This window comes from Typopeltis vanoorti, chromosome 21, assembly GCF_054136105.1.
Source record: "Typopeltis vanoorti isolate ZY-2024b chromosome 21, IOZ_Tvanoo_1.0, whole genome shotgun sequence".
In the NCBI taxonomy this organism is placed as follows: domain Eukaryota; kingdom Metazoa; phylum Arthropoda; class Arachnida; order Uropygi; family Thelyphonidae; genus Typopeltis; species Typopeltis vanoorti.
In genome coordinates this window covers 10812322-10825249 of record NC_143569.1, presented here as the reverse complement: position 1 = coordinate 10825249, position 12928 = coordinate 10812322, and the positions used below count along the sequence as shown (strand labels likewise).

Below are 12928 nucleotides of genomic sequence, written 5' to 3'. Positions count from 1 at the left end.
ATTCTATGCCCTCCATTGCCAAGTTATAAAGTGAAGAAGTAGCAAAAGGCTAATTTAATGTGATTTAGATTCCTAAAGGTGGCAAAAAAAATTCAAAATAAAAAAACAAAGAACTAAATATTATGGCTGGTAGTGGAAGGAGGGAGGGTGAATTTAGATGTCTTGAAACAATTTAAATGTATTAAACCATTATTTTAATAAATAGAAAAGCAGAGATGGAAAATAGAAAAATAAATACAAAGGGTGCTTGTATAGTCTTATGTGAATGTTCTTCTTCAGGTAGTCTAGCATTATAGGACACCTTAACACCTTGTACTATAATGCTTGACAACCTGAAGAAAGATCATTATAGATTTCATTCTAGTTTGGATCCAGAGGATTTATTTCAGCCAGTTGCTGAGTTCGTAGATTTCTGGCATAGGCAAATAGGGTTCTTCCCTGGAAACATAGGTGTTTTTAATCCTACATACAGAGAATCTGATTGTAAAACTTGCATTATTTCAGATAATAATAAGAAATTAGAATCATGATATGGTAGCAGTTGTCTACTGCACTCTTGCCCTGATGCCACCAAAATCATCACAGCCATTGACTCAGCTTTCAGTGATGCCAGCCTGCTTGACAGAGTGGTTAGCATATCTGCTCTCCAGCTAAAAGGCTGCAGGTTTAAATTCACCCATGGGCATGGATGTTTGTGATTGTCTGTGAAAATACTAGTGGTGGTGGTTGGCGGTAGATGGCATTGATGTAGTTGCAGTTGGTGGATTGAATGGTGGAGACAGAGTTGTAAAGTAGGTGCCCTCCCTTGATGAGTCTTTGGACTCCCTGGAGGTATCACATAATAATAATAATGTCTACAGGGACCAGCTGTGCACCTCTTCTCCCCCATTTTCAAAAGCTGGTTAGTGCTAAAAGAGTTCTTTTTGGGAAATAAAAAGGCATTAAAGAATTTCTTTCTCTGATATATATATATAAGATAATCCTTAACAGATAACTTTAATTTCTGGATAAGAAAACATCTTCTTCTTGCATTACGGGCTATATCTGGCTATGGCTGATGTAAATTATGCAGACCTGCATAATTTAGATCTAAAGGTATAGAGTACCAGTAGATTGCTTTACTATACAGAAGTAAAAAAAAAAGCATAAACTTAATTTTGATTTTCGGTAGATTATTATTAAAGTATTTATCTGAATATTAAAAATATATTTAAATAAAATGCTCTTTTTCTCTTGTGGTCTTTCGTTAATATAATTTTTCTATGGTTGCTGCATGTGGTCCAGGAGGCTTGCTACCTTTGGACACCTGGTTAGAGACATTAGCTTCATGCTACTAGTGTGACATCTCTGGTACTTCTTGTATCTGAAGCACCTGCAATGTACCACAAGGGAAACACTGCTGATGGGGGGGGGGGGGCACGGGAAGATTGTCTCAATCTCCTCCTTCCTTTGCTCCACCTTTAAGCTCTTTGAAAGAATTCTCCTTAAAAGAATTTCACCACTCACTAAAAGAGTACTACATACCAGTTCGAGCAAATACCTGTATGCCGATGACCTAGTGATCCTACACCAGTCTACCTCCTTTGCCAACCTGGAAACAACCTTGAACACAAACCTAAACATCCTGGAAGAGTACTTCAAGCAGTGGTACCTGAAGCCAAATCCAACAAAAACTGTGTCCAAAGCATTCCACCTAAACAATGCAGAGGCAAATTGACACCTCAACCTCTCTTTCTGCAGCAAGGAGATAGAACATGAGCCTCACCCGAAATACTTTAGAGTGAGCCTGGACAGAAGCCCAACCTATAAAAGACACATTACCGACCTGTCCAACAAAATTAAAATGAGAAACATATCATTTCAAGGCTTGCTGGGACAACCTGGGGTTGTGGGGCAGAAGTCCTAAGGTCATCTGCACTAGCCCTCGCATTCTCTGCAGCAGAATACTGTGCCTTCCCCCCCCCCCGTCTGGGAAAGATGCACACACTAACATCATAGATACCCAGTAACTCTACTATCCACCCACCTAGTCTTCACCTAAAATCAAGAAACCCTTTCTGGTCCATGGATGAACTCTCTTCAGTTGCCTTACCATCAATATCTGACATGTGGAGAGAGAACACTGGTCCAACAATCACCCTACAAATGGCTTACTGGTTGTAGATCCCTGTGCTCTGCAGCCTGGTTTTACTCTTCCTAGGAAGATTTGGTCATCTGTCAACAGGATCGGAACTAACCAGGGCAGATGTGGCTACCTACTACACAAATGGAAACTGTCAGACCACCTTATTGTGACTGTTCCCCCATAGCCCAGATGATCACTCATATTGTGAACGACTGCCCACGGTGTCAATTCATGATAGCCTCCAAGATATTCACCTCGTGAATATCTTGGAGGCTACCATGAATTGACACAAATGGAAAACAGATTAGGCCCTGGATTGGCTTTCTGGACTAGACATTGACCTATTGCTGCCTTTGTATTTTTTTTTGCCATAAGAATAAATAAATAAAATTAATAAAAGTATTTATGGTAAACTTACTTAAATCACACTGTTTTCCTCCTTTTCCAAGAGGGCAGTCACATCTGTACCCTTGAAACAAAGGTACACATTGAGAACCTGGAGCACACTGATGATTTCCTGAACTGCAAGGTGTTTCTTTATCTTCACATAAAGGACCCATCCAGCCTTCAGGACACTGACATCTGAAACAGATATTTTAATAACGTTCTTTATAGAGTTAAATTTCTTTAGCATGCATTCTATTTTTTATCTCAGGGTGACTAACATAACTTGTATGAGTCTTGGGGTTTTCAGAATGACTGCTCAGTCCACTTGCATGATGCACTATCATCACATCTCTCATATTTATTTACAAGGAACATTTGGAAAGTAGAGACTATATTATGATAGCTTCCCCATCCAAAAAAAATATGCCAGTGAAATAAAAAAAAACAAAAGGTAGTTTGAAGTCTATTTTATTTTTACGTACTATTTCTCATCATATTTTCTCTCTTTCAATATAAATTATATAAATATAAAATATAATAAATAACAATATAATAAAATTATGAACAGATCGAAGCAGAAGTGAGAAGGGAAGGTAATGTTCCACAACTTCAAATCCAGTCTCTTTGATAGCCACTGAAGTGAAGGAAGTTGTGGAACATCCTCCCTACAGACTCAATGTGGCCTCATTGGACTTCTGGTTATTTCATAAACTGAAGACATATTTCAAAGTCCATTTTGAAATCTCACCTATTACCTTCCCTTCTCACCTCTCCTTTGATCTGCTCATCATCCTGAAAATGATGAACAGATCAAAGCAGAGTAAACAATAGTTCTCAAAACACTTGAAGAGGTTTCCCCATGACAGCTTTGAAAAACCTGTCATGAAGCAGAGAAAATTTGAAAGGATGGGAGGAGGAAGATTATGTTGAAAAATAGTGAATAAAAATAAAACAGAGACTTAAAACTATTGTTTAATTTTTATTTTACTGAAATATCTCTTGGATGGGAAGCTAACACAATGGAAGCATTACTTTCAGAGCATTCCTCATATAACTGTAAATAGATAAGTCCAGTGCACCGTGGTCCACGGCTATTTGCTGTGTTGTGCAAGTGAGTTGTAGTGAGCCAATGAAGCAAACCTTGTTTTGTTTTTTGGTAATTTTTATAATGTCTACAAGTATGGAATGATGCATTTGTATTAAATTTTGTTTTCAAACTGGTTAAATAATTAGCAGAGCTGCTATACTTTGTTGACTCAAAGAAAGAGAAGACCTTCAGCTGAAAGAGATCCATGTTCTGGATGACAATGTGTTGATCACAAATATGTATGTGAGATAGTAAAAGTCGAAAATTCAACGGATTCATGCAATTTAATTTCAAATGAACATGAAGTATGTTTCAGCCAAGCCTAAGTAACAGTTTTTTTTTTTTTGGCCCAAAATGCAATATCACAGGTATAGCAATTTTCATATTTGTCAAATTTGGCTCCATTTCAAAATTTCTTGAAAGACTACTTCTTTTCTTCCATCTAAGAACGGTTGAGTCTTCTCTTGAGCAGGATCTTCCAGTCTTCTCTATTCCTTGCTGTTCAAAAAAAAAAAAAAAAAAATTCCTTATATGGTCTGCATCCTGAGATGTTCTTTATTAATTTCAGCCAGGTAATTCTTGGTCTTCTTTTTTCAGTTGGAAAAGTATTGATTAGGATGTTAGGAAGTCTGTCTGTATCCATGCGTACGGTGTGGCCAAACCATCTCAAGTGTTGTTTACTAATTTTTTCTATTATTGTCTTTTTATACAATAATTCTTGTCTGACCATGCTGTTTGTTTTCTTTTCTATCCAACCTGTTCTATTTACTTTTCTTAAGCATTTCATTTCAAATGCCTGCAGATTTTTCTCCTCTCTTTTCTTAACTGTCCACGCTTCTGCGCCATAGATGACTGTTGGTATAATTATTGATTCATATAATTTGATTTTGGCTTGCTTAGGTATCGTGTTTGTTTTCCAGATTTTCTGTAATTTTCCCATGATAGTCCATCCTATCGCTATTCTGTGTTTGATTGTTTAGAGTTCATCTATTGTTTCTGTTAGTTTTGATCCAAGATATATGAAGTTGTCTACTTGTTCTATTTGTTCTCCATTTAGGGTGGCTGAGATGGTAGCTCTGTTCCTCCCTATTTTCATCACTTTTGTCTTTTGTATATTTATTGTCATGTCATATGTTTTACAGGTTTCGTTTAGCTTGTTTATCAACCTTTGTAGTTCATTTGGGGACTTTAAACAAGCAATAAGGATGAGATCATCTGCATATTTGATATTATTTATTTTTAAACCATTGACATTGATTCCAGGCTCATCGTCTACTGCCTTCTTTACAATTTCATCTAGATATATGTTGAATAGGCATGGGGATAACGGGCATCCTTGCATTACTCCTTTTTTGGACCGCTATGGGTTCTGTTGTGAGTGTGTCCTTTTTAATTATTGTATTTGTCTTAGAGTAATATTTTATCAGAAACTGTATTATATATTTGTCTATTGTTTTCTAGTAGAACTTTAAGATGGATTTCTCTGTTGATGCTATCAAAAGCTTGTTTAAAGTCCACAAAACAACAATATAGTTCTTTATGGTCTTCCCAGCTGAGCTCTGCTAGTTGGTGCAATGTGAAAATGTGGCTTTTGTTGAATAGTTTCCTTGGAAACCAGCTTGTTCTATGCCTATCATTTCTTCATAGGTGTTTTTTTAATCTATTTTGTATAATTTTTACGAATATTTTATAGGTGTGGGAGAGTAAATTGATTGGTCTGTAATTTCTGCAGTCTCTTTTGTCTCCTTTCTTGTATATTGGGATGATCTTTTCAGTTCTCCAGTCATCTGGGCTCCTGTTTGTAGTATTTTATTGAATAGGGTTGTTAAATATTCTATTGACGTGCTGCCTCCATATGACCACAGTTCAGTAGGGATAGTATCAATGCCTGGTGTTTTATTGTTTTTCATCTGTTTTATTATTATTATTATTACCCAAGACCTCATGGAGTCAAAGACTCATCTCGGAGGTCCTTTTATCACACACACATCTCATCATACCGAGCCTTAAACACACTCAAACTCATTGCAGACACCACACTCTCAGGCAAGGCATTCCAATCATTCACAACTCTGCATGAAAAAACCTGCCTCTCACTCCCCTACTCACACCCTCTTTAAACAGTTTCCAGGGATGACCTCTGGTTCTCCCCTGATCTCCCACTATTCTCTGTAGAATTTCTCCACCATTGATCTTATAACAACCTCTTACCAACTTGTAGGTCTCGATCACATCTCCCCACCAGACTCTGCAAATTACATCTTCTCAATCTTTCCTCATACTCAACATTCCAGAGGTCAGAAACTACCTTAGTCAGTCGCCTTTAAACCCTTTCCAACATCTCTTCATCCTTCTGAAAAATGCTGCTACTTGTAAAATTTTTGGGTGGTCGTTATTTTCTTTTATTGTTGGAATTGTAATTTTCTTTCCTTGGTGAAAGATAGTCTTAAAATGGTTTGACCAGATTTTTCTTATATCTTGAATATTCCCAGTTTCAGTCATCTTGCTGTTTATCGTTGTTACTTCATGTTGGAGGCTTAATAGATTTTTTACAACACTCAAAAAGGATTAAAATAGATGTTGAAAGTTTATTTTTCACTTGGTTAGAATATAATAAATTTAGTTTAATCTTAATCCTTTATCCAAGTGTGAGCAAACAAAGTTTGCACCTGAAAGTATCTTCAGGACTGGGGTAAGGTGGTGCAACACTAGGACGACTCCGTGCAAAGGTGGAGCAAGATACTAACAGTATCTCCCATAATGCAAAACACATCTCCTTACGGATATATCTAATGTTATGCATTAAGGGAAGGGCCACTACCCAGATTAGTTTCTGGTTAAACTTTTTCTTTAAAACCTCTTTAAACAGTTTCCAGGGATGACCTCTGGTTCTCCCATGATCTCCCACTATTCTCTGCAGAACTTCTCCACCATTGATCTTATAACAACCTCTTACCAACTTGTAGGTCTCTGTCATATCTCCCCTCTTCCTTCTCTCCACAAGACTCTGCAAATTACATCTTCTCAATCTTTCCTCTCGACCTTTATTGAGGTCTCTTCAGTGGGAGCCAGGCCCAAGTGGAGATACCAGCCAGAAGCATTAGCAAGGTCATCTCTACCTATAGGAGTTGCCAAATGGTGTGCCACCTTTTTAATAAATTAATCTGGATTTAGAGAAAGATGTGGAAAGTTTATTTTTCGCTTGGTTAGAATATAATAAATTTAGTTTAATCCTTTATCCAAAGTGGCTCTTCCCTTAATGCATAACATTAGACATATCCGCAAGGAGATGTGTTTTGCATTATGGGAGATACTGAGATAGGACTGTTAGTAGCTTGCTCCACCTTTGCAAGGAGTCATCCTGGTGTTGCACCACCTTACTCCAGTCCTGAAGATACTTTCAGGTGCAAACTTTGTTTGCTCACACTTGGATAAAGGATTAAACTAAATTTATTGGATTAAAATAGAATTTAATACTTCCTATATTTCATCCTAGTCAATAGGACATCTACGGGGATTACAAAAACAACTAATGTAACATGCACGCAAATATCATACAATACTAAGCTCAACCACGTGGGTGACACTAAAGTCCTATCTAGGTGGAGCACCGTCTAAGGGCGATAGTAGGTGGGACCTCTGGTGATAAGTGTTTCCCAAATCTTCGGAAGCTTAATGCAACTGTATTTATTAAGATTTGGTTGGTTTCTGAGAGCTGCTGCTTCTAAGAAAAGTCTCTCTTTCTTGAATTTGCTGTGGTGGAGCATGGTGGTTTTCTAACATGATGCCCTGTGGGTGGTATCCAAAACATGGTCAGGCAAGCCTGAATGACCATAGTTGTGTTTACAGATGTAAGACTTGTGTTCCTCCAGGGGGATGGATGCTGATCTGCCTGTCTGTCCAAAGTACGCCAGCTTACAGGAACAGGGTACTTTGTAAACTCCAGGCAGAGAGAGAGGAGGGAGCTGATCTTTCGTAGAACGGATAAGGGTAGCAAGTTTGTGGTCGGGGCTTATATGCTGTGTGTAGGTTGTACTTTTTTAGAATCTTGGCTATTTTTTCGGATGTGCCACGGATGTAGGGTATGGTGATGGCATTTTTAAAATCTTGTTGACGAGGAACGGGAGAGGAACTAATTATTTTTTTGATACTGTGATTGCTGTAGCCATTGGAGAGGAAAGTGCTGTGTATGTGGTTAAGCTCAGTAGTGAGGGCTGTTCCACTGGAACAAAGATTGTGGGCTCTCTTCGTAAGAGTTTTAATAATGTTGAGATGGGTGGTGGTGGGAGAGTTTGTGAATGTATCTGCCTGTGTGTGTGTGGGTTTTCTGTATACAGTGAAGGCAAGTGTATCATTAGGCAGGCGTGTGACTAAGGTGTCTAGGAAGGGTAAACAATCGTTCTTTTCCTTTTCCATAGTAAACTGGATTCTTGGATGTAGGCTATTGAGATGACTGGGTAAGGAGTCTAACGTGTCAGGGCCATGAGGCAAAATAGAGAACACATCATCTACATATCTTAGCCAGATAGAAGGTTTGAGTGGGACTGAGTCTATGGCTTGTTTTTCGAAATCTTCAATATAGAAATTGGCAAGGGGGGGGGTGAGAGGGGGGAAATCCATGGCGGTTCCTTCTATCTGCTTGTAGATTTTGTTCTTCCAAGAGAAATACCCAGAGTTAATTGCAAAGGAAAAGAGAGCTAAGATGTCAGAAGGAAAAACGTTTTCTAAGAGAGATAAGGTGTCAGTTAAGGGAATATTGGTAAACAAAGAGGAGATATCAAAGCTTACCAATATGTCTGCATTATTCAAGGTAAAATTTTCTGTGAGGGCTTTAAAGTGGGTCGAGTTTTTTATATAGGAAGTGGACCTTCCAGTGAGGGGGTCAGAGAGTTGGCCAGCTGTTTAGACAGTCTGTAGCAAGGTGCATTAGTGGCATCTACTATAGGCCTGAGTGGGGAATTGGGTTTGTGGATTTTTGGTAAACCGTATATTCGTGGGAAATGGGAGCAGAAAGGTTTAAGTTTTTTCGTGATGTCAGTAGGCCAGGAAGATACTTTTTTAAGTAAGATTTTTAATTTCTTAACTTGTGCCACCAATGCACCTTGCTACAGACTGTCTAAACAGCTGGCCAACTCTCTGACTCCCCTCACCGGAAGGTCCACTTCCTATATAAAAAAACTCGACCCACTTTAAAGCCCTCACAGAAAATTTTACCTTGAATAATGCAAACATATTGGTAAGCTTTGATATCTCCTCTTTGTTTACCAATATTCCCTTAACTGACACGTTATCTCTCTTAGAAAACGTTTTTCCTTCTGACATCTTAGATCTTCTTTCCTTTGCCATTATCTCTGGGTATTTCTCCTGGAAGAACAAAATCTACAAGCAGATAGAGGGAACCGCCATGGTATCCCCCCCCTCACTCCCTTGCCAATTTCTATATCGAAGATTTCGAAAAACAAGCCATTCACTCAACCCCATTCAAACCTTCTATCTGGCTAAGATATGTTGATGATGTGTTCTCTATTTGGCTTCATGGCCCAGACACATTAGACTCCTTCCTCGGTCATCTCAATAGCCTACATCCAAGAATCCAGTTTACTATGGAAAAGGAAAAGAACAATTGTTTACCCTTCCTAGACACCTTAGTCACATGCCTGCCTAATGATACACTTGCCTTCACTGTATACAGAAAACCCACACACACACAGGCAGATACATTCACAAACTCTCCCACCACCACCCATCTCAACATTATTAAAACTCTTACGAAGAGAGCCCACAATCTTTGTTCCAGTGGAACAGCCCTCACTACTGAGCTTAACCACATACACAGCACTTTCCTCTCCAATGTCTACAGCGATCACAGTATCAAAAAAATAATCAGTTCTTCCCCCGTCCTTCTCGTCAACAAGATTTTAAAAATGCCATCACCATACCCCACATCCGTGGCACATCCAACAAAATAGCCAAGATTCTAAAAAAGTACAACCTACACACAGCATATAAGCCTGACCACAAACTTGCTACCCTTATCCGTTCTACTAAAGATAAGCTCCCTCCTCTCTCTCTGCCTGGAGTTTACAAAGTACCCTGTTCCTGTAAGCTGGCGTACTTTGGACAGACAGGTAGATCAGCATCCATCCGCCTGGTGGAACACAAGTCTTACATCTGTAAACACAACTATGGTCATTCAGGCTTGCCTGACCATGTTTTGGACACTACCCACAAGGTATCATAGAAGAAAACCACCATGCTCCACCACAGCAAATTCAAGAAAGAGAGACTTTTCTTAGAAGCAGCAGCTCTCAGAAACCAACCAAATCTTAATAAATATGGTTGCATTAAGCTTCCGAAGATTTGGGAAACACTCATCACCAGAGGTCCCACCTTACATTCCAGGCCACCTACTACCGCCCTTAGAGGGCACTCCACCTAGATAGGACTTTAGTGTCACCCACATGATTGGGCTTAGTATTGTATGATATTTGTGTGTGTGTTACATTAGTTGTTTTTGTAATCCCCGTAGATGTCCTAGTGACTAGGACGAAATATAGGAAGTATTAAATTCTATTTTAATCCTTTTTTGAATGTTGTAAAAAATCCATTAAGCCTCCAACATGATGTCCTCACAGCACTTAAGCCTCTACACACGAATATCATTGTTACTGCATTTGCTGAGAATTCCTTTGTAATTTCATGGAAGACTTTTAGGTTGTTTTGTTAGTATGCTTCGTAGCCTTTCCTTCTGACCATTTTTCTTTGGCTTTCTTGCAGAGGTCATCAACTTTATTTTTTAGTGCTTTGTATTTTTCTCTATTCTCTTCATTGTTTTGTTGGTTTACAAGTATCTTGGCCTCTCTTTTCTCTTCTATTGTAGCTATGATTTCTTTGGTTATCCACTGTTTGTTTATTTTGAGTTTTGTACCTAGAGTGTCTTTTGTAATTGATAACACTGTTTCTTTTTCTTCTTCCCAGTATTTTCTGCTGTTCTGGAAGATTGAGGGTTTTAATTTCAAGCATATCTGTTCTAAAAATCCACTTCTGCTTGAGCTGTCTTTTAGTTTTGATAGGTTGATGTTTTCTTCTTTTCTGATATTGTTTTTCCTGTTGAATTTTATCTTCACCTTGGCAGTTAATATTTTTTGGTCAGTGTCGAAATCAAAGCTTCTTAATATTCGTACATTATTTACTGATCTTTTCCATTGTTTGTTTATGATGATATAGTCATCTATGCAGTTCTTTATATTACCATCTTGAGATGTCCATTTATATTTATTATTAGGGTATTGATAGAACAATGTGTTTGTAATCATTAGATCGTTTGCTTTACAGAAGTAGAGTAATTGTTCTCTTCAGTCATTAAGCTCTCCGTATCCATTCCCCATTACATCTTTTTTGTCTGCTGTGAACTGTCCTATTTTAGCATTAAAATCTCCTATCACTATCATGAGTTCTCTGTTTTTGGAATTATCTATTTCCTGTTGTAGTTCTTCATAGAAATTTTCTATTTCTTCCTCTGAATGGTCACTGTCTAGTGCATATATTTGGATTATTTTAATTGTTTGGCCTTTTTCTTTTGCTTGAAGTTTGGCTGTGATTATTCTAGGAGACATGGTTTTATTTCAATTACTGAGTGTGTAAGTTTCTTCTCAATTAATAATGCAACTCCTTCTCTGTGTATGTTATCTTTTCTTCCTGAGAAGTATAGTCTTCCTTCTGGTAAATCCATAAGTCCATCTCCACACCAATGTGTCTCTGATAAACCTAAAATACTCCATTTCAGTCTTTTTAAATTTTCCTGGACTAATTGAAATTTTCCAGGTTCATATAATGATCTTATGTTGAGGATGGTTACATGTTTCATGTCCTTGGCTGACCACATTGCTGATTTCTCACCTACTGTATGTGGTCTTCGATCGAGTAGGTGCGTCGGCTGTCCCATACGCAGTAGCACTATCTGGGTTTGTAGTCTTTCTCTGGCATAATAATGTAGCCAGCTTGTGCCTCTGCTACATCCTTTGGTCCACGGCTCTTTATTCAGAGCAACCCATTTGGGTTTTCCCCATCTGCCACCCAGGGGACCTGCCTAGTAGGAGTGTGATCTCCCCCAAGGAAAGACTACTGTTTGATAATTTTTTTAGAAATCAAGAAAATGAATTTTGATAAATGTTTGCAATAATGGAGGAAGGAGACTAATTCTGCAAAAGTTTCTCACTGTATGCTTCTTTTTTTAATAGATCCTACTCATGATTAATTCTGATGCGCTCTAACGATGGCAGAGAAGAGACTAACAAAATATGACATTATTTACTTCTATATTCAAATAATAATGCCATAACTAAGTCTGTATTACACCTATTTCATTTAAAAACAAACAAAAAAAAAGATTATTTATGATTATGAATACTGTTTAGCATCAAGCTATGTGTGTCCTAACACTATCTATTTTCATTTGGCTCTCCAGGGGGATGTTACTTTTAATTAATGTTATTCCAACATGATTAAATTAAATGGCAATTTTTTTTTTTAAATTTGCATTCTGATTTCAAAACAATGTTTTGCAGATATGTTGCATCTACAAAAAAGCTATTACACAACTATCAAAGATGTATAAAATGGTTAATACAATTGTGTTATGTGTCAAATCTAAATGTCTAAAGGTTATTCCCACTTGATATTCACCTCTGAATATTCAATAAACATTATCTTGCCTAAGAAACATTTAACTTTACTGAATAATTTTTCTGTCATAGTGTTATTTTAACTAACTGTTATTATTATTATATACTTGATAAAAGAAAATGCTTATTTCCTAAATGATGAGAGTATCCCATGGCCATTCTCACTTGACTTTAAATACTACTTATAGCCTTTGCTTCCATCCAAAACTTTTAAGGTAAATCCTTTTGTCCCCGCTTCATTTTGGAGACAGTAGACAATGTTTTGAGCAAAAATTTCATTTCACTTGGGTAGTTTATATAACAACAATCCTGTTATTTTATGATTTTTGCTTAATGTAGTAGTCTAAGTTATATCCTTTTTCTTTCTTTGTCGATTTTTTCAAATGATATTCTGATATTTTTCAGTATCAGAATTAGACTACATAAAAAACAGCTATGGTGAACAATGATTATGAACTTAATAGTGTCCAATGCATCAGTCAGTCAATAAATGCAAACCATTAACAAGGATGACTAAAGACATTAAAAGAACATCTATCCATGATGTAAAAAGAACTTAAGAATGTATGGTCAGAAATTAAAAAAGAAAACTGATTTTTTTTAAAATGCTCTGACTTGTTCAACAAGTGTAGTCATTCCAAATTC

At 37.4% G+C, this 12928-nt stretch overlaps 1 protein-coding gene across 1 annotated transcript in view; it reads right to left on the bottom strand.

The window, feature by feature from the left end:
- The window catches only part of LOC150094618 (protein eyes shut homolog), a 190900-nt gene extending 188215 nt beyond the window's left edge, over positions 1-2685 (bottom strand). The window contains exon 1 of the mRNA XM_090411607.1: positions 2544-2685. Within this exon, the coding sequence (XP_090267733.1) occupies positions 2544-2685 (142 nt within the window). The remainder of the gene's footprint in view (positions 1-2543) is intronic.
- Between the last annotated feature and the right edge of the window lie 10243 nt (positions 2686-12928).